Genomic DNA, 26,981 nt, shown 5'->3' with positions numbered 1-26,981 from the left:
CAAACAGAGCTGGTGAAAGCAGGCACCCTTGTCTATTTGATCTTGACATTGGGAGAGATTTGTCCATTGGTCACAACTTTAGCCTTTGGCGCATGGAAGAGCGCCCTTATCAAATTTATAAAAGTTGGCCCTAGCCCAAATTTTACCAGCACTTTGAATAAAAAGTTCCACTCCAATCTGTCAAATGCCTTTTCTGCATCCAGGGCCACAGCTAAGCCCTTCTCATTTTTGTTTTGTGCCAGGACAGTTTGCCATTGTTATCCATCACTTGACTTTTCTGTAGAAAATGTACTTGGTCCTTATTTATTAGGTTTGGCAAATGTTTCACCAATCTTTTTGCCAGGGCTTTGACCATTATCTTATACTCCGTGTGTAACAAAGAAATAGGTCTATAAGAAGATGGCATTAGTGGATACTTGTCTTCTTTAAGTATCGTCGTAATGATTGCTGTAGAAAAAGATTCTGGGAGGGTTTGAGTCTCCATTGCCTGGTCAATAAAGGTTTAAACTCTCTAAAGAACTCAGGTGGAAACCCATCCTCCCCTGGAGATGTGTGAGTTTTCAGTGACCTCTATGCTTTACCTATCTCTTTCTCTGTGAAGGGAAGATCTAACCATTCTTTTTCTTTCGGTTCTAAACTTGGCAATTCTAACTTAGAGAGGAACTCGCTGGTTTTATCAGAACTGCCCCCCCCCACCCCGTCAGTTCTGATTTATATAGATTTCTTGAATAATCTCTTTTGGTTTATATGAGATCCTACCATTCCCAGTTTGTACCGAATTGATCATCCTTGAGGCTTGTTCTGACCTCAGCTGCCAAGAAAGGACTTTGTGGGCTCTCTCTTCAAAATCATAGTATTTTTTTGTTTTGACCACTTAATGGCCTTTTCCATACTATACGCTTGTAACCCATTATACTTCAATTTCTTATTTGTCAGAGCCTTGCATTGATCCTCTCAACCTGATTTTTGGAAGACCTTTTCTAGGCAAGGAATGTCCTGTTCTAATTCATCTACCTCCCTCATGTATTCTTTTTTAACTGTTTTGTTGTATCCAATTATCTGACCTCTCAAATATGCCTTGAGAGCATCCCATACAAGAAATTTATCCTGAGTAGAGGCACATTTGGTCTTGCAGAACATGTCTATCTGCGCTCTTATAAAACTACTAAATTCCGGCTTCTTTAACAGCAATATATTAAGATGCAACCTGTATACCATATCCTGCTTGTCTTGCATTTCTATTATTAGTATTAGGGGTGAATGGTCTGAGGGGAGCACTCTGTGTACTCAGCCTCCATGATAATACCTCCTAAATGGGCTGAAGCCATGAGAAAAAACTATTCTAGTATAGGAGTCATGTTGTTTTGAATAGAAGGAGTAGTCTCCTCCCTGAGGTGCTTCCGCCTCCATGCATCTATCAGGTTCAGCTCCTTAATACAACCAATGGTAGCCCTTGCTGCTTTTTTTTTAGTTATTTTCTTAGTTGATTATTCTAAGACAGGGTCCAGTCAAAAGTTAAAGTCCCCCCCCTCAACCAAGATGTTATCTTTTCCCTCTGCCAATTTGAGGCAAGTATCTTGTATAAATTTATCATCGTCAAAATTGGGGGAATTAACATTTACTAAGTTCCAGGATTTTTAATATATCTGACAGTGTGCCATTACAAATTTTCCTCTTTTATCTATCGTCACATTCTGCACTCTTACCTATCAGAATTCCAACCCCCCTTGCTTTTGAGCCAAACACGGAGGCCCACCCATCCCCATTTTAGTTTTGGTATTCCTGCTCCTTTAAGCGTGTTTCTTGGAGAAAAGCCAGATCTTCCCCTATTTTTTAAATGTATGCTAAGACTTTTTTCCTCTTCACTGACCCGTTCAAACCATTAACACTAAAGCAAACATATTTTATGCTCTTAGCTATTGCCCCAGGGACTCCCAAACCGGTGCTAGTCCCATACCTTCACTGCCCCATGTTCGCCATCCATCCAACCTTCTTCTTTCAGCCATCTGCTCCCACCCGCCAGGGTCTGTGACAAACCCTGGAAATGTTAAACAAGAACAAAGACAACTGAATCAAAAAAGACGTCAAGAAAAATAAACAAGAAAAGAAAAAGGGGAATATCAACAATAACCCAACAGCGTTATCACAATCCCTGATCCCTTGCTGTATTCCCTTATGCTATCCCTCTTCTTCCTTCTCGGCTTCTCTCCTGCTGTTGCCATTTCTCTCCATTACTTGGCCCCTGTGATCCGCACCTCTCCTTTTTACCTTCCTCCCCAACCACCACCCCAGAGTTCTCCCAGATCCCTTTTCCATTCCCGTTTCACATCATCATTATTTTTTTCCTCTTGTTCAAAAGAAAAAAAAACAGTATTTACATATATTTGCGCTGATATTTAACACTTTACAGCAACTATTTACAATATCATGGATTAGTCGCCATGTTTACTCTTGCTTTTCTTTTTCTTTCCCCCCCGTGAAACTTTCAGGGTGCTGGGTACCTCAAGATGCATTCATACACTTTTTGCTTTACCAATCTTTTGACTGGCTCAAACTCTTTTCTTTGCTCTAAAAGTTCCACACTAATGTCAGGGTGGAAGAATGTCTTGTCCCCTTCTATTTCTATTTTCCTCCCCCTTTTTTCTTGTTCTGGTTGCCATTGCCCCCAAGACTTTCTTCCTATTCTGGTAGGGTATCAGCTTTACTAGGACTGAGCAAGGTTTCTGCCCAGGGCCTGGCTTTGGAAGGATTGATCAACTCGCCCTCTCCAACTGTACCTTTTCCTCCAATATATCTTTCCCCAGGACTTCAGGGATCCAGTTCTGGAAGAAGTCCTCTCAGCGTCTTGCCTCAGCCCCACAGCTTTGATATTATTCCTGCTGCTGTAATTCTCCAGGGCATCTAGCTTCCCCCTGACAGTCTCTCTTTCCCTTATCAGGGCATCTAACTCATCCTTCACCCTGCTTAACCTGTCTGCACTTGCCCGCCACTTTATCTTACACCTCTGTAACTCTCCTCGTTAAGCCTGTGAGGCTCCCTTGCATTTCATTTACTTTCTGAGCCATGTCCTGGGCTCTCTTTTCCACAGCTTGAAATACTCTGCTCTCCGTATGTCCCAGAGCCTCCAGCACGTCCCTCAGGGAGGGCTCCTCTCCTCCTCCTCCTTTTGTCTTGCCAACAGTTCTTTACTAGGTCTCATAGCATCCACCATTACTCCTTGCTGTCATCACTGATGCTCGTCATTTCCCTGGACCTGACTCTGGATCGCCCTGGGCTGATCACCTCACGATTTGGGTCCTCACCCTCACTTCGCAGCCTCTCGCTAGTTATAATGTAGGTGTCAAGTTCACCGCAAAAGCACCTGACCTGGTGCTCTCACTGCTGGAGGGGGGGGGTGGATCCCGGTCTCCCCCTTCCCCATGCCATTTCCCGGGGCTCATACAGCCTGTTCACTGGTCCAGGGTGGTATTGCCTCCTTGGTCTCTGCTGGACTGGGCAATGCTTTCATTCACAGGCCTCTAAGCAGGCCCACCCTTTTCTTCTCCATACGGCACCTCAATTTAGTCCCCTGACTTTGAGACTGAATCTTTGCCATTTTTCACTGTCATTTTGTTCTTTGTCATTTTCTTATTCCTGGTGTCTTCCCACACCACTAAGAATCGTTTTGGCTATTGTTGTTTTTCCTAGCTTTTTTGCTGGTTGATCTGCGTGCTCTGGGGTTCTGCCTCCTCTCACTCTTCTTGCATCACATGACCTCCCCTTTTTATGTGTCTTTTATTCTCTTTTCCTTGGATTGCCTTACAAGCCCCTCACCACCATTTTTTCCTCCCAATAGAACAATTTTTGACACAATCACAAACAGCAATGAGAAAATGTACAGGAAGGAGATAGATCAACTCGTTGAGTGTTGTCACACCAACAACCTTGCACTCAACATTAGCAAAACCAAGGAGATGATTGTGGACTCAGGAGGCAGACAGGGGAACACAATCCAGTCCTCATCAAGGGCTCATTAGTGGAGAGGGTCAAGAACTTCAAATTCCTACATGTCAACATCTCTGAGGATCTGTCTTGGAGCCTCCATGTCGATGCAATCATGAAGTAGGCTCGCGCGGCTATACTTTGTGAGGTGCTTGAGGAGATTTGGTATGTCACCGAAGACTCTCAAAAAGTTCTATAGGTGTACCATGGAGAGCATTCTGGCTGGTTGCATCATGGTCTGATATGGAGGTGCCAATGCTCAGGACAAGAATAAACTCCTGAGGCATCACGGACACCAGACTTCACTCAATTTATGACATCTACAAGAGGCAGTGTCTAAAGAAAGCAGCCTCTAACCTCAAGTACCCTCCACCACTCAGGCCATGCCCTCTTCACTCTGCTAATGTCGGGAAAAAGGTACAGGAGCCTAAAAATGAACACTCAACAGCACGAGTACAGTTTTTTTCCCTGCTGCCATCAGATTCCTGAATGATCAATTAACTGAAGACAGTGCCTTACTTTGACTTTTCGTGCACAGCTTTTATTTAGTGTTGTAAGGTGGTTTATATGAAGGTTTGCACTATGATGCTGTCACAAACAACGAATTTCATGACTTCATAACAATAAATTCTGATTCTGGGAAATTATCTTTGCAGCCTACCACATGCAAACCCACCTTTTTGCCCACATTAGGGCTGAATACATCTATGCTTTGCATAGTTAATTTTCTGTCTGTCTTAAATAATATAATTGCATTTGAATCCATCGCCATCTCTGGCAGCTCATTCCAGATATCAGCCACCATCAATGTAAAATGAAATAACTATTTATTCCTATCTCTGCCTCACATAATCTTGTATTCTTCTATTAGATTAATGGTTTTCAAACTTTTTCTTTCCACTCATATACCACCTTAAGTAATCCTTATGCCATATGTGCTCTGTGATTAGTAAGGGATTTCTTAAGGTGGTATGTGAGTAAAAAGAAAAGTTTGAGAACCACTGTTTTAATCATACCTAATTGACTCGTTATGTGCATGGTTTCTTAACTCCAAAGGAAATGGGGTTATTTTTCTCAAGCAAAATATTTCATTAGCAATTGGGTCTAGAGCAGTGGTCCTCATCCATCTTATCCCCCAATCACATACCACTTTAGAGCACCTATGTTATAGGGGTTACTTGAAGTGGTGTGTGAGTGGAAGGAAAAAGTTTGGAAACCACTGTATTAGATCACCCCTTAATCTCCTTTCCTCCAGAGAAAAATGCCTAGCATTATCCAATCTCAAAAAAACAGAATTAGAACTGATTTTTCTCAGAATTGATTCAGGTACCTTGCCATTCAGCGTGGACCATCATCTCTCCATCTGTCACGATCTCTGACCTGCCGAATTGTAGTTGTTGCCTTCCCTGTTCTCCTTCAGTGAAGGCTCCATCTTTGAGCTGAGACCCTAGTTGAAGTTGAGTTCATGATTATAGATGGGAAAAATACTGAAGTGGTTTCCTGTTGCCTCCTTCAGTTGCCACATCTATACTGGACAGGTAACCTTGGCCATTGATCAACAGATTCATCTGCCCAGCGTTTTTAGTTTTACAGCCATAAATTCCAATTTGTAGAATCTGTTTGTAAAAAAAAAAACCATCCACCATCTGCAATTCATGGCTTCACATGACCCTGATTGGGAGGTTAAACAGATTCTACACTTTGCCCAAGGCTGACCTGTAGGCTATTAGACAGAAGGAGTACCTTACACCTCTTTTTGCTGATCAGTTGCGCAGTACCGACATCAATTCTCATGATAGGTGAACCTAAAGCTCGAGGGTAAAAATTCAAGGTGAGTGTGGATAGATTTAATCCTTTGTCTTTCTATTTTCATATGCAGATCTGCAGTCTTCCTTTCCAATGATGTTACATTCCTCTCAGGAGATGATCTACATGTAACACAAGGGGAGAAATTTCATGTTTAATACTGCAGCTAAAAAAATTTTACTTGCTTCTGTATTTGAACAATGGTCTATGAATTTGGAACTTCCAGTTCAAATCGTAAATTGCTGCAAATTTATTGATTAAAATCTATTTTGCGCCAAGACTACACACTAGAAGTTCATCATGTGTTAAACTGTAACTTTGGATTTAATACAACATTGTCTGTAATCAATCAGGTGGTGCAGCAGTTACCATTGTTGTCTCACATTTCCTGAGACCCAGGTTCCATCCTGACTTTGAGTTCTGCTTCTGCGCTATTTGCACATACTCCCTGTAACCAGAAGGGTTTCCCCTAGGTGAGGCAAATCAGAAAATAGTGAGTTGATGGGCAAAAAAGTTGATGGGAAAATGGGATTAATGGGCTCCTTGGACTGAGGACTCCTGTCTCAACTACATAACTCTAAAGGAAACTTGCGCAAATTAGCTTCCAATTTCATGCAAAAATTCTACAATGAGAAAAATGCTCAGTGTCTAGCCAGTTTGTTTCCAATATCAAAACAAAGTTGCATGAAACACCCATTAGAAGAATATAAAAGAGATTGAAGATGTTGAAATCTGGAACTAATACTAACCACTTACCCTCCCTCTTATACTAGCAATCTGTCGTTTTCACTCAAGATTTAACATTCCTTTTATTTATTGTAATAATACAAAAAATTTAATATAATAAGAAACTGTCATAAGGCAAGCAAAGGGTCATCACTGGAGCCCTTACAGTAAGAGAAAGCAACAACAGAGAGTTCCTTTGGAGACACTGAGTGTCTGGATTTTCCTCCAGCACTCCTGCAGTCTTTTGCACAAACCCCTGCTCAGCTGGGCACCCGAGCACCAGATCCAAACCTCCTATATGATCAGGAGGCTTCCAGTGCCTGAATTCTTCAGAAGCCCTTCTTGATGTCAGCATCCTCTTGAATCCCAGTTCCAATAACTGGTTCCCATGAGGCAGTGTCCTGCAGCCTGAGTGGGTCCTTCGACCATGTCACTTGCAGCCTGTGTTGGGCACAGAATCCACTGTTGCAGGATTTTATTTAAAAACATCATCAGGTCCTTTAACAGGTCATTTAAAGCCTGTGTGGAGCCGTTGGCATAAGGACCAGGCGGTAAAGCCTTGTGGAGCAGCGCTATGTTCCTGTTTCCTTCTCTTCAGACCACATAGTTCTCTGTCCTGATGCATGGTTTAACTCAAAATGTTGATGTACACCTTTTGATTCCACAGATGCTGCTGGATGCATTCCAGCAGTCTCTTTTTCTTTGGTCTTCAGAAGAGCATGTAAAAGAACAGAAGAGCTAAGTTGTCAAATAATCAACCTGTTTTCGGTTTTCACATAGAAAATACAATTATTTACTACACTGCTTCTTTTATTTTACAGCAAAATAATAAATTTGTCTTTACAGTCATATATTTAGTTGGAATATGATATCATAAAAGAATAGGACATTGCCATATTAGAGTTTTTAAATTTTTTGAGTAATGTTGATTGACCTTTTGTAGTATCACTCCACAGCTACATTAAGGAGCACCCAAGATAACCTCCACATGAAAGCTTTGAAAGCTCTGAGAAGGTAAGACTGTACATTTGATTTTGCATTAGTTTAAACTAGGATTGAGAGATCAACTAATACATTATTGGTGTTTCATCGAACAAAGTGTACATTAATACTCAATATTAACAATTTATTCATATTATAACACTGCTAGAGACAACAGTGGGTGAACTGCAGGTGTAAAGCCAAGATATTTTGTTTTTGATCTTAAACTTTTGTTAAACTGTCTTAATCAAGATAAAAGTAGCTGGTTGGACTACATGAGCAAATAAAACACAGCAAAACTTATTTCCTAATGATTTATAGTTCCTACAAGAACCGCTGTGAAATTAGTTTATTATGGATATAATGCAACAACATGGCATTTGTTTCAGCATGAAGTATTATAGCTTTTCCATAAGTGCATGCTTGCATAGAATTTTGTCAACTCTTAGGTATTCTGAAAATAATAAATTGTGAGTGAAATATTTTTTGACATAATGCACATTAAATACTTATAAATGAATGTGGAGGACTTGAAAAGTTTGCAGATGATACAAAACTTGGCTGTATGGTTGATGGTGGGAAGGATGGGTTTAGGAGATCTAGATATTTGGGTAGAAAAATGAAAGCTGGAAATAATCCTAAGTCTGAGATTATGCATTTAGGAAAGGTTATCAGAGGGAAGGTTGAGTGGGAGGTTTATGTAGAGCAACAATGAAATCTTATCAACAGTTCCTTAAAAACACAGAAATGCTGGAAAAACTCAACAGGTCTCACAGCACCCACAAGAGGTAAAGATATATTCACGTTTTGAGTCTGAGCCCTTCTTCAAGGTATGCGAAGAAGCAGACAGTGCCTGAAAACTGAATGAAAGAAAGGGGAGGGGGAGGAGTACAGACCATCAGACAAAAGGTGTCCAGTCTCTCCAATGTAGAGGAAACCACAAGAGGAGCACCAGATGCAGTAGATGACCCCTACAGATTCACCCGTGAAGGGCTGCTTCACTGGGAAAGACTGTTTGGGGCACCTTTTGTTTGTTGGTCTGTACTGCACTTCCTGCCATTTCTTTTATTCCAGTACTGCCATAACTTGAAGAAGGGCTCAGGCCCATAACGTTGGTAATATATCTTTACCTCCTATGAATGCTACGAAACCTGCTGACTTCCTCCAGCAAGCCTGTGATTTTATTTCAATCACAGCGTCCGCAGATTTTTCTGTTTCACTCCCCTCATAGATCCTTAAACCTAGCAAGGGGAGGATGAGAAGTGATTAAGAAGGAATAACAGGCCTTTCCTTTTATCTGTAAAAGAGTAGAATGTAAGATCAAAGAGGTCATATTGGAAGTGCATTCATGATTTGTCAAAGAACATCTTGAACATACAGGAAACTTGTGACTGCACTGAAGAGGGTGCACAGGAGACTGAACTGGATAATTATAACTCCTGGAATGGCAGGAAGCTGCTTGAATGAATTTGATATGTGTGTTTTGTTAAAATGCTAGAAGTCCATGAATAATCTTGTTACCTGTTACTTGTTCTGATATTTACTTTAAGTTTGAGCTTTTGATTTTGTTTTTACCATCTGGTTATCTGCGAATTTTTAAATCCTAAGGAGCTTGGTGACTTTTTGAGAGCTGTCTGGATAGCATGCAAAAGCAAGCTTTTCACTTTTTACATGTGACAATAATCAAATAACAATTCAAGAGAGGACAATCTAGACACATTTCCTTGGAACAAAAATGTAGTGTTTCCTTGGCTAAAAAAAGTATAGGGCCTTCCATAATGTTTGAGACAAAGATAATTTTATCCTTTATTTGCCTCTGTGCTCCACAGTTTTAAATTTATAATCAAACAATTCACTTGCAATTAAAGTACACATTCTAGATTTTCAACACGAAGATCAAAGTTGTGCCAGTGAGTTAAAAGAAGTCTGAGAAAGAAAAGACATTGCCCAAACCTAAAGATTACCAAAATCAACTGTGTGGAACATCAATAAGAAAAAAAATGTACTGGTGAATTCAGTAATCACAAAGGGACTGGTATTCCAAGGAAGACGTCCACCGCTGATGACAGATAAATTCTGATCATATTGAAGGAAAATCTCCAAACGTATGTCAGACAGGTCAGAAATAATCTTCAGGAGGCAGGTTGGTTATGTCAATAACTGTTGGCAGCAGAAGAGTTCATGAAAATAACTGCAACATGTAAACCAGTAGTTAGCCACAGAAAGGATGGCCAGATTACCATTTGCCAAAATGTATTTAAAAAAAGCTGCAGAATTCTGGAAAAAGGTCTTTTGGGCAGATGAGACCAAGATTAAACTGAATCAGAGTGATGGCAAGAGCAAAGAGTGGAGGCGTAAAAGGAATCTTTTCCATGATTTGCATCTTGAACTGTATTTCTGTTTATGTAGTCTTCTGCGGACAGTAGTTATTGGCATATCCACACTTGCTTCCTGGTTTGTTTCTGATCTGTTGAACATACATTTGGGGATTTTTCTTCATTATGATGAGAATTCTTCTGTCATAAACAGTGGAGGTCTTCTTTGGAATACCAGCCCCTTTGCGATTATGGAGCTCACCAGTTCTCTCTTTCTTCTTAATGATATTCCAAACTGTTGTTTTTGGTAATCCTAAGGTTTGGGCAATGATCCTTACTGTTGTATTTTTGTTTTTCTTTGACTTTCATTGGCACAACTTCGGTCTTCATGCTGAAAAATGGTAACTACAGAGACCAAAGGTGAACAAAAGTTCAGAACCAAGCCTAGCACTCCTATACCTGCACCAATGAAGCAATTAAACCACACAGACACAAGGAGAATGTTCATATTCCTTACAGACTGCCCCAAATTCAAACAAAGGTCACTGGCATTGTAATAGCGTTGTGGACGGATGAGATGAAATGATTTTCACCCAAAGGTTGATGGTAGAGGTCTGGAACTCTCTTCATGAAGGATGGTAGAAGCAGTAATCATCAACATATAAATATGTTAGGATGTTCCCCAGATGAACAATGACCTGGAGGCCTCAAGATCAGTACTAGAAGTAAGGAAATAGACTAGAGGTAAAGACAGAAAATGCTGGAAAACTCAGCAGATATAATGCCATCTGTGAAAAGAAAAACCATTAATGCTTCATGTCTGGGATGCTTAGTTATAAGATGAACTTGAAACATTTTCTGTTTCCACAAATATTCTTTGACAAGACAAAAAACACCATTTTAAAATTTTATTTCAGATTTATAGTATCTGTGGTATTATTTTAAATTTTCTGAGTTGTTTTCAAATTGATGCAGACAACATGTTTGTAATGTTTCTATGTGAGTGGAGAATGAAATCGGAGGAAAACAACTCAGTCATTTTACAATTAATCAATATCGATACAGGTTTCTGTTAACATTTACCACATGCATTCTGCAGGTTTGCCTGATTTTGGAAACAGCGATCTCTAGTTTGACATAAAAAGAATCTTTTAAACTTCAATATTTATTTTACTATCCAAGTCCTTACCTGCTAGCATCCAATTATGTAAAGTTCATGGATAAGAACATTTTATCAGTAATTAGGGTGAAACACAAAAGTCTGCAGATACTGTGATTTTGGTGAAAACACAGAAATGCTGGAGAAACTCAGCAGGTCGTGCAACATCCATAGAAGGTAAAGATAAGTTACTGATGTTTCAGGCCTGAGCCCTTCTTCAAGACCTGCTGAGTCCCTCCAGCAAATCTGTTTATCAGTATCAGGAAAGTTTGAGTTTTTGCAAGCTGTTTATCATGATTAAAAGCCTGTGAGCAGAGAGACTGTGTAAGAGAATTTTGGGTTGATTTGTTTCTGCATAGATGGTTTGCCTGGAAATGATTCATGGCCCAACTGATTTTGGATGATGAAATTGAGTGCATAATGATTGTTTGGCAAATGATGCAATAACATGAAATGCTCTTGTTATTAGCAATCGTTTCACATTGTTGGTTGCTTTGTTTCCCTCAGTTTAGTATTCTTTTGTTGACATCAGTGGACTTCATAATTTTGACTGCATTTTCAAAGATAATGGGAAGATGACCATTCAAGGTGTGACAGATTATGCAGTGTTTGTATATATAGATATGTTTTTGGGAGATAAATTGGGGCAAGTTTTAGTGTAGGTCACATACAAACACTTTAAAACAGATCTTATTTAAAATACGGGAGCTCTGCTAATGCTAGACATATCGGCCCCAGATCCTTTGCAAAAGCTTTGGAAAGTGCCCAAGAGACTTCACTAATGGATTGTTGTTTACAAAAGGGCAAAAGATGAAAGAACTTGTCAGAGCTGCAGACTGTCTGGAGGGGAACTTACTGTTTTAGGAGGGACATGTGGTTTTGCAAGCAGAGAGAGTAAAATAGGCTTTCTTTCTCAGAGAGAGAGAGAGAGATTTGTTCTGCAGTTTTACAGTCAGCAGCAGCAACTGGGACTGGAACAGAACAAGCTGGCAAGCTTGTGGAAAACAAAAACCCATTTGGAAGATGGGTTGTGAGTGTGTAGTTCATTCTGGTCAAAGCCCTTGTGGTTCATTCACTTGAAATAAGAGAAACAAAACAAGAACTCTGTGGTGATCTGAAAGAAAGAGGTTATCATCTGGAGAACCCTGAGGGGGCAAGTTTCTTCAAAAAGACACTGGAATGGCTGATGGAAGTATATTAGTTGTGGATGTCCTGGAATAACAAATCTCTCTCTCTGAAAACTGACAAGAATCTTCCTGAACAGTAACTATTTACCTTTGAAGCACCAAAGCCTGGTGAACTTTATAAATGTTAAATTCTGTGCACAGTATAAAAATTGCCTGCAACCAGTGAACTTGGAGGAATGAGAAGTGAGATTGGACTGTGAATCAAAGAATTTTTCTGAACTTACACACACATTACATACACGTGCACTTAGAATTAGAAGGGGGTTAAGTTAGGTTAGTTAAGTCCATCGTGATAAGTTAAAGTGTGACTCTGTTTTCATGTTTAAAGATAATAAAAACAACCTTTGTTTAAGTAACCATTTGTCTTGGTGAATTTCTATTGCTGCTGGGTTTTGAGGGTCCTCTGGGCTCCTAACAAAGATCTTTACAGCAAAATTTTAATTTCCAGCAGTATCACTTGTATTTTTTTTAAAGTTGGTGTGTTGGCTGTGAATTCTTTTTTACTGTGTAGAGAGTTAGGTGTTTGTGGTCACTCCAAAGTGACATCCTTGAGATCAGGTTTTTTTTCTCTCTTTAATGAATGGTTTCAGCAGTATTGTTTTAAAGAAAGAAAGGCAGTTGAAAGAGAGTGAAAAACGAACAAAATGAGTGGAGGTAAAAGCTGGCTTCAGGAAACACAATTAGTACAACAAAACCTTTTTTTGAGATTCTGTTATTTTCAGGAAGTAGTATATATCCAGTTCTTCATCAGCATGTATTTGGGGATGGAGGGAGGGGCATGGCATTATTTTTTGTTGATGCTATTTTTGGTTTGTCTATATTTACATTTATGTGCCTTTGTTAAATGGAAATGAGTCAGACACACCATACTGACATTAACTCTAATATTTAGTTTTGGAGTTCTAAGGATGACCAATTTAAATTTAACATTAAGTACAAAATATAGGCAGCTAGGCTATACTTAAACAAAAGTTAAACATGTCACTGGGGTCATGTAAAAATATTATTAATGTAATTAAATAATCTTAAAATTGTTGCTATGTTACTGAGGTTTTTCAAATTCCAGGTTTTATTACATCATTAAATTAAACCAGAAGAAGTGAACATTTCATGTTGATTAATTGTTTTCCTCTTTGTATTTTTTTTATCGTATGGTTTTATTTATCATCATAATTTATCAAGGTTCTGTGTACCATCATTTCAGAGCCCACAGTTTGGATTCTGATGATCATCGGATTGCCCTATACCTTTCTTTACAGATGGCGATCAACAGGCAGGTTGGTACTCCAGTTATTATGGTACATGTTTGTGCAATTGTATACAATTCTTTGCTGCTAAGACAAAGTTTTAGTTCAAGCAATATTTTAAGCACTGAATCCTTGACCCAGAAAGCCCTTGGCATTCCTGTGTTTATGGAACTCCATATTAAATTATGTTGTTGTCTTTCAAGCAACTGATTGTTGCTGTTACTGGTCTTGCAACAGCAGCTGTAATATTTTCTGTTTTATATGCACAGAAGGATAGTGTTGGTCTCTCATGCTAGAACAGCCCTCTGCCAGTGAGGCCCACTCTGGCATATGTTAAGTTGCTTATCCTTGCCTGAGACACTTTCAGGGAACCAAGCCATGGAATCTTCATCAGTGGTTCTGATGCTTTGGGTGTCCCAGATAATCCACTGCCTTTCTCTGATTTGAGGAGAGGGGAATAGCCACATTGATCTTTGCCCAAAATAGCTACATCCAAAAACAGAAAATGCTGGGAGAGCTCAGCAGGTCAGGTAGCAACTGAGGAAAGAGAAAAAGGAAATGTTCATGTTTCAGGACTCGGTCCCTTTATCAGAACAAATCTCTTTTGTATGTGTTCCCTTTTTTTTACTGAAATTGGCTCTATTATTTGAAGTGGCAATTCCCACCACTTTGAGACTTTAAGAACTCCAGCTGTGATTGGGGGTGGAGAGTTGTGGTTTAAACCTGGTGCTCATTGCATGACTTAATAGATAATTTGCAGTTTCTGTGTAATTATGCATAAGAATATGAGAAATGGGAGCAAGAGTTGGCCAATGGACCTGCTGCACCATTCACCAAGATTCATCTGGGCATTGACTCAGTTCCTCCTATTTGCCTTTTCCCCTTAGCCCTCAATTCCCCTACTGTCTTAAATGTATGTAATGAGGCAACCTCTAGTAGAACACGCAAGTCTGCAGACACCATAAAAACACAATGCTGGATGTACTCAGCAGGTCAAGCAGTGTACTTTATAGAGGAAAGATAAAGATACATTACTAATATTTCGGGCTTGAGCCCTTCATCGTTATCTATGCTGATGGCCCAAAATTCCTGAAACTTTATGAACACAATGTATCATAGGTCATGCTATAAGAACATTGATTCCTGGATCGCCTGTAAAAAAAAAAACTTGCTTGTTTCCTGTTCAGCACCATTTTCTTTTCTTTGGCTTGGCTTCGCGGACGAAGATTTATGGAGGGGGTAAAAAGTCCACGTCAGCTGCAGGCTCGTTTGTGGCTGACAAGTCCGATGCGGGACAGGCAGACACGATTGCAGCGGTTGCAAGGGAAAATTGGTTGGTTGGGGTTGGGTGTTGGGTTTTTCCTCCTTTGCCTTTTGTCAGTGAGGTGGGCTCTGCGGTCTTCTTCAAAGGAGGTTGCTGCCCGCCAAACTGTGAGGCGCCAAGATGCACGGTTTGAGGCGTTATCAGCCCACTGGCGGTGGTCAATGTGGCAGGCACCAAGAGATTTCTTTAGGCAGTCCTTGTACCTTTTCTTTGGTGCACCTCTGTCACGGTGGCCAGTGGAGAGCTCGCCATAGAACACGATCTTGGGAAGGCGATGGTCCTCCATTCTGGAGACGTGACCCATCCAGCGCAGCTGGATCTTCAGCAGCGTGGACTCGATGCTGTCGACCTCTGCCATCTCGAGTACTTCGACGTTAGGGGTGTAAGCGCTCCAATGGATGTTGAGGATGGAGCGGAGACAACGCTGGTGGAAGCGTTCTAGGAGCCGTAGGTGGTGCCGGTAGAGGACCCATGATTCGGAGCCGAACAGGAGTGTGGGTATGACAACGGCTCTGTATACGCTTATCTTTGTGAGGTTTTTCAGTTGGTTGTTTTTCCAGACTCTTTTGTGTAGTCTTCCAAAGGCGCTATTTGCCTTGGCGAGTCTGTTGTCTATCTCATTGTCGATCATACACACATAAATTCCTAGACTCTATAATTTAAGCTGCATTTTTCTCAGGTCAAGTGAAATTGACAATCAAAGTACTTGGAAACAAAATTGTTTTCAATTAAATAAACCTGTTTGACAATATTAGAAATAAGCAGCCTCTATCCTCAAAGTCCCCCACCACCGAGGCCTTCACTTTATTACCATCGGGGAAAAGGTACAGGAGCCTAAAGATGAGCATTTAATGGCACAGGGACAGCTTCTTCCCCGCTGCCATCAGATTCCTGAATGATCAATGAACCAAAGGTATTGCATTACTTTTTGTGGAATGCTAGTGATATTATTTTGTAAGATGATTATAATATGAACGTTTTCTCTGTGACGCTGCTGCAAAACATTGAAGTTCATGGCTTGTTCATGACAATAAATCCTAATTCTGATTCTGAAATATCATTTGTAATGTATGGTCAGTGTTTTTTTTAATCGCGATTAAATTGAGTCTGGTGAATTTTGTCATCAGGATCACTAAAATAGGAGAGTTAAAACTGATTGGTGTGGAGTTCCATTGAAACATCATATTTAAGATTAAGTCTGATAGGAAGAAATAATTTATTTACTAAACTATCTGGTTATGAAAGAGAGTATGAAACTTGTCATTTCTATCTGGCCTGAAAATTATAGATACTGCCAGCTAGAAATTATTTAGTTCAATCTATCAGCAATGGTTAGAGAAAACACTTTATCATCCAAAATATCAGACCATGCGTTTTTGCACATGAACTTCAGTGGCAGCATATAATAGTGGAGTGTGTGGAAAAAAAAAAACCCAATTAAAATGTTCACTGTAAAATAATCTTGGGCCAAGATGCATGTTTCCAAAAGGAAGCTGGTATAACATTAACTGCAGCTTCTGGCAGATGCCGTAAATGGTAGTTGTTTGACAGTTTGTTCTGTTTTTGTAAGCTTCCAAAATTGTTAACTGAAAGAAGATACTGGGATGGAAATGTATAAACACATCTCTAACAAGGGTACAGTGCAATTGAAGATTTGGATAGCTAGGATTAAAGTCATTGTGCATATATTTGAGGATGCTTTAGCACATCACTATAATTTTTGGCACGTTTTTTATTCTGCCTAGCATGTTATTCCAAGAAAAATCCACCAAATTAATTTAGAGATACTGCACGATAACAGGCCCTTCTAGCCCAAATACTCCCATGAGACCAATTCACTTACAAACCCTGAGTGTCTCTGGAACATAAAAGGAAACCTGGAGGAAACCCATGGCGGGCATGGGTAGAATGTACAAATTCCTTATAGACAGCAGCAGATTTGAACCCGGGTCACAACACAAAAATAGACTTGTGCTAACCGCTACACTAAAGGTGCTTCCCTTAAATTATATCGACTGCTGTGGCAACATACAAAATATATCTGCAGTGAGATTTTCAGCTTCACAGGTGTCAAGTGTTCTTACTTGCTCAGAGAGCGGTCAGTTTTCCTAATTTCATTTCCCCATAAACCTATTTAAAGGATTAGCACTTGAATTGCTTTCCATGTCATAAATCAAAATCTCTGACCTATTGGCTTCTTTCACACTGGCACCTTATCCTAGTCATTAACAGCCAATATTCCAGTTAAAGGGTAATATGAACGCTGGCAAATTGGCACACAGGCGTCAAATCACCCCAGGGATGGGCTGTCCTGGTAGGGTGTATCATCCCCAGGATCATCTGATGACTCTGTGCCAATTTGCCCAGTATGAAAGGGACATAAGCTATCCAGGAAAAAAAGTAGAGACGCATTGATGATGTTTTTGCATGAGTGCATAAATGTGAAGGAAACAAATGATTACAAAGGTATAAACTTTATATTCAATTTACTAAATCCTGATCAATGTATTATGAGCATGTATTTAAACAAAGTTAATTATGCCTAATTATAACACAATTATAAAGGACCGTGGGGAAAAAGGTAGCAGCAATAAAACACATAAGTGCACAATTTATAAAGACCATGGGAAAGTCACAGCAGGGATGAAATACATGTGTGTACACACACACACACACACACACACACACACACACACACACACACACCACTGTCCCAAGCAATGAAATGGATATTTACAACAATCAAGGATAGATAGATATGTCTGTGAAAGAGAGAGAGATGGTGGACCTGCCCTTCCAGAATTCTGCGCAGCAGAGAAAGGGCTGTATTCACAGAGCACTCATGTAGGGGTTTCTCTGCTGCACAGAATTGTGGGAAGGCAGGTCCAGTGGAGGATATGTGACTGATGGTGAGTGTGAAAGGATGCAAAGAACCAGTTAACAGTGGTCCAATGTGAACAGCAAAAATTGCTTATTTAATCAGTTCATTGAACAGCCAATTTACTGGTTAGCCAGTGTGAAAAGGATATTGTAACTTCAAGAAAACCTCACATGTGCTTTGTTCATTTTACCAATTATGTCGGGTTTTTTGACATTGTAGCCTCAGCACCATTCTTGTCTAGTGGTGTTCACCACTGCAATAGATGGGTCACCAGAATTCCATAGTCAAGGAGAGAGACTGCCTCTTTTCCTTCAGACCAAAGGAGCAAACTTTTTTTTGAAAATTTTATTTAAAGATTTTAAAAAACATAAAATGTTAAAAAAATAACAACAATTAAAAAAACCCTTACCACCCTCTCCCCGCCCCAGTTCCCACCTAAACTATCCCATCCCACCCATCCCACTTCGGAGCTAAGAAAAATTTTTTCCAGTTATTTAATAGTATATGTTTGATGTCCCAACCCTTTACATATCATTTACTTAACATCCATATCCATATATTCTAAATATAAACTCCACATCTTAACAAAAAAAGGATAATTATTTTGCAAATTATAAGTTATTTTTTCCAAATACAAACACGATTGCAATTCACTATGCCATCTTTGTATATTCAATTCCACATCATTTTTCCACATAATAGCTATACATTTTCTTGCTGCAGCTAACCCTGATCGTATAAATGCTAATTGTGGTTTATCCTGTCATTAATGTATTCATGTAACCCAGTAAATACATCATCGGATCTAATTGCAGATCCATTTTTAATAAATCTTTCAAAAACTTTATAACTTTTTCCCAAAAATGTTTAACTTTTCCACATACCCAAACAGAATGCAAAAAAGTACCTGTCTTTTCCCATATAACCACTTACAGCACAGAACAGGCCAGTTCGGCCCTACTAGTCCATGCCGTAACAAATTCCCACCCTCCTCGTCCCACTGACCAGCATCCGGTCCATACCCCTCCAGTCCTCTCCTCTCCATGTAACTATCCAGTCTATCCTTAAATGTAACTAATGATCCCGCCTCAACCACGTCTGCCGGAAGCTCATTTCACATCCCTACCACCCTTTGCGTAAAGAAATTTCCCCTCATGTACCCTTTATAATTTTCCCCCTTCAATTTTAAACCATGCCCTCTAGTTTGAATCTCCCCCACTCTTAATTGAAAAAGCCTATCCACGTTTACTCTGTCTGTCCCTTTTAAAATCTTAAACACCTCTATCAAGTCCCCCCTCAATCTTCTACGCTCCAGAGAAAAAAGCTCTAGTCTGCACAACCTTTCCCTGTAACTCAAACCTTGAAATCCTGTCAACATTCTTGTGAACCTTCTCTGTACTCTCTCTATTTTGTTTATATCTTTCGTATAATTTGGTGACCAAAACTGTACATAGTACTCCAAATTTGGCCTCACCAATGCCTTGTACAATTTCATCATAACCTCCCTACTCTTGAATTCAATACTCCGATTTATGGCCAACATTCCAAATGCCTTCTTCACCACACCATCTACCTGAGTATCAGCCTTGAGGGTACTATTTACCATAACTCCTAAATCCCTTTGTTGCTCTGCACATCTCAATAGCCTACCATTTAATGCATATGACCTAATGCATATGACCCACATCTAAAACACAAATCTGATGAACTAAAGCCATATTTCTTCAACTTTTCTGGAGTTAAATACAATTGATGCATAAAATTATAATTAACCATATTATATCTCACATTAAGTAATTTCGTAACATTATCAACAAACATATTTGATCATTCTTCCCAAGACAAAGTAATAGCCAAGTCTTTCTCCCACTTATCCTTTGCTTTATATATATATCAATTTTGTCCATCTTTTCTTGCAATAACATATACATTTTCAAAATAAACCCCTTCTTTCCTTTATCAGCAATTACTATCTCAAATTTCGTTTGACCTGGTAACACCAGTTCTCGTCTAAAGTTTTCAAAAAATAAATGCTTGTTAATGTCTATCTAATCCTTTGGAAGCACTATCCTAGCCCCCTCCCATCACTTCAGTATCCAGTGATTGTTGGCAGCAAGAAGAATGATGTGTCTGTGTACCTTTGAAAGCAGGTGCATTGATTGTAAATGTTACATTCAACAACTGAGAACATTCAACACATCAGTTACAAATTTACCAACCCTCAATAACTTCTCCTTTGATGCATCCCACTTTCTACAAGTGAAAGGAGTAGTCATGGGTACTCGCAAGAGTCCCAGTGATGACTATCTATTGTTGGCTTTGTGGAGCAATCCATTCTGCAAGCTTACACAGGCAAGGCGCCTCAACTCCTCCTCTGCTACGTTGATGCTGTCATTGGGGCTGTGTCATACACCTGTGATGAGCCCGTTGTGACAGGTCCAGAGGACCCCAAAACCCAGCAGCAATAGAAATTCACCAAGACTACTTCACCAAGGTGAACCTACTAATTCACCAAGGTTACTTAAACAAAAGTTACTTTTAATTTTCTTATAATTAGTGTAGGTCACAAGCAAACACAAACACTTCATAACATAGATCTCATTTAAAATGCCAGTGCTCTGCTCAAGCCAGACAGTCCAGGCTCCCAGTGCCTTTATAAAGACAATGGAAATACTTCACAAGTAGGTGTTAATTGGACATGCTGTGGATTAATGGATTATTGTTTTGGAAAGCAACAGATGAACGGATTCAGAAGATTGGGTCCGGTACCATAGTCGGTCTAAATGCAGTTTGCTGTTCTAAGAGGGTCATATGCTTTTTCTGAAAGAGAAAGAGAAAGAGAGAATCTTAAGTTCTACAGTTCAACAGCAGCTGAGACTGGAACAAGACAAGCTGGCAGACTTGTGAAAAAATACTATTTTAAGGACAGGTTGTGAGTTCTTAGTTCAGCCTGTTCAAAGTCCTTGTGGTTCATACAAGAGGAAATGGCTGGCTGTATAATATTTCACCTGACACCTGAGATAAGGGAAACAGGAAAGCAACTCTGTGGTGACCTGAAAGAAAGAGGTTATATTCTGGAAAACTTTGATGGCCAAGTTTCTTTGGAAAGACACTGAAGTGGCTGATCAGAAGGAATCAGTTGTGTGTGTCCAATGAGCAACAAATCTCTCTCTGAAAACTAACAAGAACCTTCCTGAGCAGTAACCATTTACCTTTCAAGCATCAAAGCCTGGTGAAGATTCATAAATGTTAAATTCTGTGCACAGTATAAGAATTGCCTACAACCAGTGAACTTGGAGGAGTGAGAAGTGAGATTGGACTGTGAATCAAATAATTTTTCTGAACTTATACACATTACATATACATGCGCTTAGAATTAGAAAGAGTTTAAGTTAGGTTAAGTTACTAGTGATAAGTTAAAGATTGATACTGATAATTTGTTTTGCTCCTCTTCTTGCAATTTCAGTAGTTCAATTTTAGCTAGAAACTCATCTATTTTGTCTTCTTTCCCTTCGTTCTCAGTTCGATATAATTGCTCATAGAATTCCTTGAAGTTTTCATTGATCTCCGTGGGTTATATGTAATTTGTTTGTCCTTTTTCCTTGATGCCAATACCGTTCTTTTAGTTTGTTCTGTTTTTTTTTCACAAGTTTGCCAGGTTGTCATGTTCCAGTCTCAGCTGCTGCTGAACTGTAGAACTTAATATTTTCTCTCTCGCTCTCTCGCTCTCTCTCTCTCTCTCTCTCTCTCTCTCTCTCTCTCTCTCTCTCTCTCTCTCTCTCAGAGAAAAGCATATGACCCTCTTAGAACAGCAAACTGCATTCAGACCAACTATGGTACCGGACCCATTCTTCTGAGTCCGTTCATCTGTTGCTTTCCAAAATAATAATCCATTACTCCACAGCATGTCTAATTAACACCTACTTGTGAAGTCCTTCAGCAAAGCAATTTTCATTGTCTTTATAAAGGCACTGGGAGCCTGGACTGTCTGGCTTGAGCAGAGCACTGGCATTTTAAATGAGATCTGTGTTGTGAAGTGTTTGTGTTTGCTTGTGACCTACACTAAAAAAAACCCCACAATTTATCTCCTTTAAAACATATCTTTTTACAATATTTTTGGCTTGGCTTCGCGGACGAAGATTTATGGAGGGGTATGTCCACGTCTGCTGCAGGCTCGTTGGTGATTGACAAGTCCGATGTGGGACAGGCAGGCACGGTTGCAGCGGTTGCAAGGGAAAATTGGTTGGTTGGGGTTGGGTGTTGGGTTTTTGCTCCTTTGTCTTTTGTCAGTGAGGTGGGCTCTGCGGTCTTCTTCAAAGGAGGTTGCTGCCCGCCAAACTGTGAGGCGCCAAGATGCAAGGTTGGAGGCGATATCAGCCCACTGGCGGTGGTCAATGTGGCAGGCACCAAGAGATTTCTTTAAGCAGTCCTTGTACCTCTTCCTTGGTGCACCTCTGTCTCGGTGGCCAGTGGAGAGCTTGCCATAGAACACAATCTTGTGAAGGCGATGGTCCTCCATTCTGGAGACATGACCCACCCAGCGCAGTTGGGTCTTCAGCAGCATGGATTCGATGTTTGCGGACTCTGCCAGCTCGAGTACTTCGATGTTGCTGATGAAGTCATTCCAATGAATGTTGAGGATGGAGCGGAGACAGCGCTGATGGAAGTGTTCTAGGAGCCGTAGGTGATGCCGGTAGAGGACCCATGATTTGGAGCCGAACAGGAGCGTGGGTATGACAATGGCTCTGTACACGCTGATCTTTGTGTGTTTCTTCAGGTGGTTGTTTCTCCAGACTCTTTTGTGTAGTCTTCCAAAGGCGCTATTTGCCTTGGCGAGTCTGTTGTCTATCTCTTTGTCGATCCTTGCATCAGATGAAATGGTGCAGCCGAGGTAGGTAAACTGGTTGACCGTTTGGAGCTCAGTGTGCCCGATGGAGATGTGGGGGGGCTGGTGGTCATGGTGGGGAGCTGGCTGATGGAGGACCTCAGTTTTCTTCAGGCTGACTTCCAGGCCAAACATTTTGGCAGTTTCTGCAAAACAGGACGTCAAGCGCTGAAGAGCTGGCTCTGAATGGGCAACTAAAGCGGCATCGTCTGCAAAGAGTAGTTCACGGACAAGTTGCTCTTGTGTCTTGGTGTGAGCTTGCAGGCGCCTCAGATTGAAGAGACTGCCATCCGTGCGGTACCGGATGTAAAGACCGTCTTCATTTTTTAGGTCTTTATTGGCTTGTTTCAGCATCATGCTGAAGAAGATAGTAAAGAGGGTTGGTGCGAGGACGCAGCCTTGCTTCACGCCGTTGTCAATTAAGAAGGGTTCGGAGAGTTCATTGCTGTATCTGATCCGACCTTGTTGGTTTTCGTGCAGTTGGATAACCATGTTGAGGAACTTGGTGGAGGGGGGGGGGGGTAGGACATCCAAGGCACTCTAGTATTTGCCAAAGCCCTTTCCTGTTCACGGTGTCAAAGGCTTTGGTGAGGTCAACAAGGGTGATGTAGAGTCCTTTGTTTTGTTCTCTTCACTTTTCTTGGAGCTGTCTGAGGGCAAAGACCATGTCAGTAGTTCCTCTGTTTGCGCGAAAGCCACACTGTGATTCTGGGAGGACATTTTCGGCGACACTAGGTATTAGTCTATTAAGGAGAATCCTAGCGAAGATTTTGCCTACATAATCCAACACAATCAACTTTATATTCACTTTGCTGCTAACTTCCATCTTGACCTCAAATTCACTTGATCTATCTCCATCAACACTCTCCCCTTTCTTGAGCTGTCTCCATCTCAGCAAAGATTCCTATAGATATTTTTTACAAACCTACCTACTCCCATAACTACCTTGACTACACCTCTTCACAACCAGTCCCCTGCAAGGATTCTATTCCTTTTTCTCAATTCAGTCTCTGTCGTATCTGCTCCCAAGATGAAATCTTCCAATCCAAATCATTCGAGATGCCCTGCAGCTTCCAAAAACGTTGCTTCCCCACTTCTATCATCAACTCTACCTTTACCTGCATCTCCTCCATTTCCCACTCATCTGCCCTGGCCCCCTCTGCCCCTTGACACAACAGCAACAACAGGATTCCCCTTGTTCTCATCTACCACCCCACTAGCCTCCACATCCAACACATTATCCTCTGCAATTTCCATTACCTACAACATAATCCTACCACCAGACACACATTCCCTTTCTGCCTTCTGTTTGGAAAGCTCCTTCCTTGAATCTCTCATCCACTCATTCACCAATTGCCCCCTTGCCACCTTACCCTGTGGCCAGGTTAAGTGCCACAGTTATGCCTGCACCTCCCTTACCACCATTTAGTGCCCAAAATAGTCCTTCGAAGTTAAGCAACACTTCACTTGTGAATATGTGGGAGTCATCTAGTGCAACTGCTGCTCCTGTTATGGCCTTCTCTACATCAGAGAGACTTGTCACAAACTGAAAGATTGCTTCGCTGAGCACCTTCACTCTGTCTGCATCAATGACAGGGATCTCCCAGTGGCCAACCATTTTAATACAGTGCCCCATTCTTGTGCTAACATGTCTTCGTGGCCTTGTGTGCTCTCAAATCAAGGCCACTCATAAATTGGAGGAGCAGCACCTAATATTCTGTCTGGGCAATTCCAACTGGATGGCATTAACATCGACTCTTCTGGTTTCTGCTAGCCCACTCCCCATTCTCCCTCTCTTCTTTCCTCCATTCACAGAGCCATCCTGTTTGCTGGTGTGCCATCCCTTTCTTATCTGCCTATTACCTTCTGCCTGTGGGACTGTACTCCTCTTACCCCTACACCATTTTATTTGGACGCCTGCCTACATGTTGCTCATACCTTGATGAAGGGCTCAAGCCCGAAACGTCAGTTATACATCCTTATCTTTGCTCAATAAAATACATTGTTTGACCTGCTGAGTTTCTCCAGCAATATGTTTTTATTTTAATCCTTATCCAGTTTACCAGGTTATCCTGATTCCCTTGTAGTCTGGTCTTTTGCACCAGCAGGATTGTGTTAATTGGGGTATTTGATTGGCTATGTGGATCCTTGCTGCACAGGAAATAGGGTCACTGTATAAAGTTGATGATGTAGAGGGATTTAATTTTTTTTAAACTTTTTTCCCTCTTATTTTATGATAGACAACTTCTCACTGCAATAATTAGAAACATGAATCATTTGTAAACAACGCATACTTTCATACTTAAATTAATCAATGCAGTCAGGTTTTTGTGGCTTTGGACAACATTGTGCCAACACAAAACTGGTTTTGACAAATATAGCACATCAGGAATCCTTGAGCAGTTATCTCAGGATCATTACATGAGGATTAGCCAGGTCAAGTATTCTCAAATGGGAAATACTATTCCCAGCAAGAGTGTATTAATGTTTTTCATAGTCTAACCCCTCTCATCACCTGCTGCTGAATGTTTTACTTGGCATTGGGTACAGTGGGATTTACAAGTATGATCTGGCAAGTTGCCAGCTATCTGGAGACTGGCCTGATGGATACATAATTTAGAGTAGATCTTTTCTGATTGGGTACCTGATTTAGTAACTCTCTCAGATTCATTTCAATCTCAAATTAATTGAGGTAGGTCCTCTTGGGAACAGGATATGAAATATTTTTCTCACAGCTTGTGACAATATCTTATGAAAAGAGTTGTTTTCTTTTCAACACAATTTCCTCAATATTCTCTTTTCTTAGGATAATCACTTTATTGTTTTTAATGTCTTTCATACGTCCTCTTATTATGTTTCTCTTCATTTTCTGAAGAACTTTGATTTTCCTCTATTTTTCTCTAAACTCCAGTACTATTTATATCATTGGGATATTTTGGCAGTGATTCACAGATGATATCTCTTCTTTCAAAAATATTTCTCTACTGGATGCTACTTCTAAAAAAGGTACAGCTAATGATGCAGTTTGCATTTCTGATTAAGATTTAGTGAAGTTTGTTGAGAAGATAGCAGTGAGTTATGTATTAATTAAATCCACAGTATTGAACTATATATCTTGTTTTTCCTTTCTGCCCCTCCAAACAATTCTGCATATCCACACTGAATGCAAACTTGAAGCAGCTCATTATTTTTGAGTTAACTATAATACTAATGACTATTATCTTCAACGAATTAACAAATAGTAACTGTTTCAATGCACTTTCAGGTTCTGTCTGCTGTTAGGTCTGCTTTGTTCATGAATGAGTGAGACAAACACCAGACTGAGTCGAAATCAGGGTTCTTTGTTCTTTATTACCGGATTGTAACACTTGCGACTAACAATGTTAGTCGGAGAATGCATTCTGCCGTTATCAGCAAAATGGTGATTTTTTATACCCTTGGATACGTGCTTAGAACATCATCATATCATTACTTGTCCAATGACTAAAACTGTTGCTATCCTTTCCCTGCTAGCTTCCTGCCTCTCAATCCATCAATGTCTCTCTTATCTTGTAAGTACAAGGATGCATTCACATCTTGTTACAGCCCTGCACAGGGTAACTCCTTACACTGCTTTAGAGAATTTTTTGTGGCATCAAGCATATTCTGAATTCCCCTCTTGCCGATTGTTTTAAGATGCCTCTGTTGACAGCACTTCTTCCGCTTTGATTGGCTGAAGGAAATAGCATTTGGAAGAATGATTGTAAAATCAAATACAAGTGATTTCAGATTTCAGATTTATTGTCAGAGTACATTCATGACATCACAGAATTACCACTTATTGGTAGTGCAAAAAAAGCTGTACACAAGGTATACATGTAAACAAATGCACTGTAAATAGATGATGAATATAAACAAACTGCAATGCAAAGAGAATTTTAAAAAATCATTAAAGTGCATTTATCAATAGAGTCCTTAAGTGAGTCCCTGATTGAGTTTGTCGTTGAGGATTCTGATCATGGAGGGGTAGCAACTATTCCTGAACCTGGTGAGTCTTGTGACACCTATACCTCTTTCCTGATGGCAGCAGCGAGAACATAGCGTGTGCTGGGTGGTGTGGATCCTTGATAATTGCTGCTGCTCTCCGACAGCAGCATTCCATGTAGATGTTCTCGATTGTCAGGAGGGTTTTGCCTGTGATGTCCTGGGCTGTGTCCACTACCTTTTGTAGAGCTTTAAGTTCAGGGGCATTGGTGTCCCCATACCAGACCGTGATGCAGCTAGTCTGCACACTTTCCACCAGTGTTTCTGATGTCATACCAAACCTCTATAAACTCCTGAGGATGTTAAGGCACTGACATGTTTTATTCATGATGCCATTAGTGTGTTGGGTTCAGGAAAGATCCTCCGAGTTAGTGACTCCCAAAAACGTAAATTTGCTTACCCTGTCCACCTCTGATCCCCCAATGATCACTGGATTGTCTACCTCTGGTTTAACCTTCCTGAAGTC

The 26,981-nt window shown here is 40.4% G+C and overlaps 1 protein-coding gene across 5 annotated transcripts in view; it reads left to right on the top strand.

Moving 5' to 3' along the window:
- LOC138760457 (tetratricopeptide repeat protein 7A-like) overlaps nucleotides 1–26,981 on the top strand; it is a 402,683-nt gene that overhangs the window by 165,798 nt on the left and 209,904 nt on the right. For all 5 annotated transcript variants that reach the window (XM_069931051.1, XM_069931050.1, XM_069931054.1 and 2 more), the window contains 2 exons: nucleotides 7,470–7,527; nucleotides 13,360–13,432. In XM_069931051.1, the coding sequence (XP_069787152.1) occupies nucleotides 7,470–7,527; nucleotides 13,360–13,432 (131 nt within the window). The remainder of the gene's footprint in view (nucleotides 1–7,469; nucleotides 7,528–13,359; nucleotides 13,433–26,981) is intronic.

This window comes from Narcine bancroftii, chromosome 4 (assembly GCF_036971445.1).
Source record: "Narcine bancroftii isolate sNarBan1 chromosome 4, sNarBan1.hap1, whole genome shotgun sequence".
Classification (NCBI taxonomy): Eukaryota; Metazoa; Chordata; class Chondrichthyes; order Torpediniformes; family Narcinidae; genus Narcine; species Narcine bancroftii.
The sequence above is the reverse complement of the archived record's forward strand: the minus strand, read 5'-3'. Positions and strand labels throughout refer to the sequence as shown.